This window comes from Halyomorpha halys, unplaced genomic scaffold, assembly GCF_000696795.3.
Source record: "Halyomorpha halys isolate HHAL.00 unplaced genomic scaffold, Hhal_1.1 Scaffold711.1, whole genome shotgun sequence".
Lineage (NCBI taxonomy): Eukaryota > Metazoa > Arthropoda > Insecta > Hemiptera > Pentatomidae > Halyomorpha > Halyomorpha halys.
This window is the reverse complement of record NW_027104692.1, coordinates 113,898-117,179: the sequence shown is the minus strand read 5'-3', so window position 1 is coordinate 117,179 and position 3,282 is coordinate 113,898. Positions and strand designations below refer to the sequence as shown.

Here is a 3,282-nt window from a genome sequence, read left to right as displayed (position 1 = left end):
CACCACACAGAAATCAATATTTTTTTTTCAAATACAAATTTAACCATTGCCCTAACCGAAGCCTGTTGTTATAAACAATCGAATTTTGATCACACGTGAGCATCTTTTCGATAAAACGCTCGTTGATTTTCTATTAAAAAGTGAAAGGCATGTCTCATGACGCTTCAGGCACTGCCACTAAGCAAGTTCATGAGGCACCCATAGATCTACATGTTTTACTTAACAAATGGTCTTTAAGTGTCGAGAAACTGTGGATACACTGTTGTTCTGCAAGTCGTTTAACTGTTTGCTAAGGGTTTTCTTCAACAATTAACCCAAGTTCATCATTGGAAATTTTTGATTTCTTGTTATTAAAATCTTTTCACCGGCAATTTTTCTTTCTAATCCAACAGTGAATGGTTCGTTCCTTACAACACTATTCACCGATGGCCATAATGTTTTTTGCAGAGTGTCCAAGTTTAAACTTATACAAAAACCAAAAAAAATAAAAATTGCGTGTTTCTATAGTCAATATTTGGTAGCATACTCAACAATGAATTTATGAAGTTATAAAAACGGACATTTCATATGAAATGACCAAATATATTTTATACAATTACTATAATACTAACTTTAGGGCCGCCCATAGCTCAGTGGTTAAGACACAGTCTTACCAATTTAATGTCTATTGGCGGTGCCGGTTCGAATCCGGCCTGGGAAGTTGACTTTCTTCATTGAGTGGCGGTCCCACAAAATGAAGAACATTGACCCCCAACCATGGTTAGGCAGTATAGGACTCCAATGGGAGTCTTGGCCGAAAAAAAAAGAAAAAAAAATACTAACTTTAAAGTGAGATTCTCAGGTTTGGTGTTTTCAGAGATAAAACAGTAGAGTCCTAAATCAAAGACGGTCATGCCGAAGAGACCGGCAATAAGTGCATCCAATACGGAAGGTAACCAAATGTCGGAAGACCATCCCCAAGAAGTGAAAGCGTAGAGGAAAGCACTGAAGAATTCGGCAGCGAGGGCAATGTAGAGGAGTGGCTTGTTGAGCCCGGTCGAATCACGCCACGAGCCGAAGAAGGTCCCCGATATGGAGCCGCAAACAGATCTGAGTGTACTTGTTGTTATAGTTACTCCTGGACAGAAAAAGGATTTTATTAGTGAACAAATATGTAGTTTCCTTGAATTTTTTTATTTAATTTCTGATAATTAATTTAATATAATGATTAATATAAAATCATAATTGTACTGCACACTGTAAGATATAGTTGGAATCAAGAAATGGGCAGCAAACAATGGACTTAATGTTGAAAAAAGTGAGAGCAACTTCAATGGTTCCAAGTACCTTCTTTATCCCTTTCCTTTAATATCCCCTACTTCCTTACCATCCCCTACTTCCTTACCAGCCCCTACTTCTTTACCATCCCCTACTCCACCTCAATCACTTAAAATGATTTTTAATCAGCACCTATCCTGGAATGAACATATTTTCCAAATTATCTAAAAATCCATTTCTATCCTTACATAGTTCCTAAGACCTCGTATTTCTATAACCCAAAACCCGCTTTTGGTCTCCTCCCTGCTTTTCCCCCCTTTGATTACGGTTGCCTCTATTGGATTGTCAGGTAGGTGATAGTAGTGATAATAGGTCTCATGTCAGAGATGAGACTCAAGATAGCAATGAATTGCTTTAGATTTATCTTCGGAATCCCGCGACGATCTCATGTCTCCAGTGAATTAAAGTTTTTCCAACCTCTCTTCCATCGGAAATAGTTCCTTGGGGTATTTCTCTTTAGAACATTTTAAACTAAAACCCAATGTTCCTCTATACACTCCTCAAATACCATATCACAACCCACAAACATGAATATTCCTTCGCATAGGTTTCCTTAAAAATATTCTTTGTTATCCGTGGTACCTCGTTCTGGGATTTTCTATCCACATCCATCCTTAATAAACGCATTGAAACATTAAATTATTTCTCCTGCTCCTCTACTATCAAACTTCCTCAAATCTGTAACAATAAAATAGGATGTATGATATATTTTTTTATGATAATTTTTTTTTCTTTAATTTATTTTATTCATTAATTTATGTCAATATCAGTCTATATTTTTCCATAACAGATAGTCAATAATTCTTATATTTCACTTTGATTAGATCATTCATAAGTATCAAGCGTGAAAATTCAGCACTCTTGTTTTTATTTTTTATATTATTATTCAATACTTACTTAGTGTTTGGGGAAAATGTCCCCCCTCATACTTGAATAGGATTCAAGACGAATATGAAAATGCTGCCATCTAGTGGGAGAGAAAATAAATAGGCTATGTACCCTTCTGGAGAGTGGGGTAAGACAGAGACAGGTGAATACAGGCTGTCCAGGACAATGGGCACTCAACTATTTCTCAAGATGAGGGAATAGATTAACCAACACCACCAGGCAGGGAAAGGAAATCAGGATGAGGGAACAAAAGGACACAGAAGAAGAAAAAGTCCTCACTATAGGAGGAACAGCAAGTAATTTTAATCTAAGTCATTAATTGAAATCAACTATAAAAATTAAACCTAACACAATAACACCAATTGTAATCATGTTTGGCAAACTACAATCAATTGTCATCTATCATACAAAATAGAGGACTTTTATTCTGTTTATCATAAATATCATTTATACAGTCCACTTCATTATTTAAACCATACCAGCATATAAAAATTAGTTTGGGTAACATCCCCCAACTTTTACTCCGGGGAATATCTAAATTAAACACTTAGAAATTAAACCATTTCATGGCTGACAATTGGCACTCAAATGTTCATCATAATTATTCTTAGAGGATTATTAAAATTTCATTTCATCATAGAAAAAAATAACAATTTAAAATTAAATTGCTTAAATTCAAAGTACTTTTGAAGAATCAGCGAGGTACCGAGTGCTTTTTTTTTTTTCCTTGGTTAGTTAATTGGTTATTTTATTTTTTACAATATTAAATACTGCGGTCAGAAAGCAACTCAAATAGTACAACTATTTAACAAGACCCAAGGTTTCACCCCAATTTGAATGGTTTCATCAGGGCTAAAACAAGATACAATATAAACAATTTTTGTGTTTTATATTTTACCTTTTTAAAAGGTAACGTTAGCACTAAATTAATAATTTTTGAACTATTTAATAAGAGAGAACGTTTCGCCCCACTTTGTATGGTTTCATCAGGGCTAAAACAAGACACAATATATAAATTTATGTATTTTACCTTTTGTACCTAGTTTATTGTAACTTGTTTTTTTCCCTGATGAATCG

At 34.5% G+C, this 3,282-nt stretch overlaps 1 protein-coding gene across 1 annotated transcript in view; it reads right to left on the bottom strand.

Annotated features, from left to right (window-relative positions):
- The window catches only part of LOC106685575 (uncharacterized), a gene marked incomplete at its 3' end in the record, with an annotated part of 16,527 nt that overhangs the window by 11,755 nt on the left and 1,490 nt on the right, over nucleotides 1–3,282 (bottom strand). Inside the window, 1 exon segment of the mRNA XM_067049079.1 lies at nucleotides 823–1,117. Within this exon segment, the coding sequence (XP_066905180.1) occupies nucleotides 823–1,117 (295 nt within the window).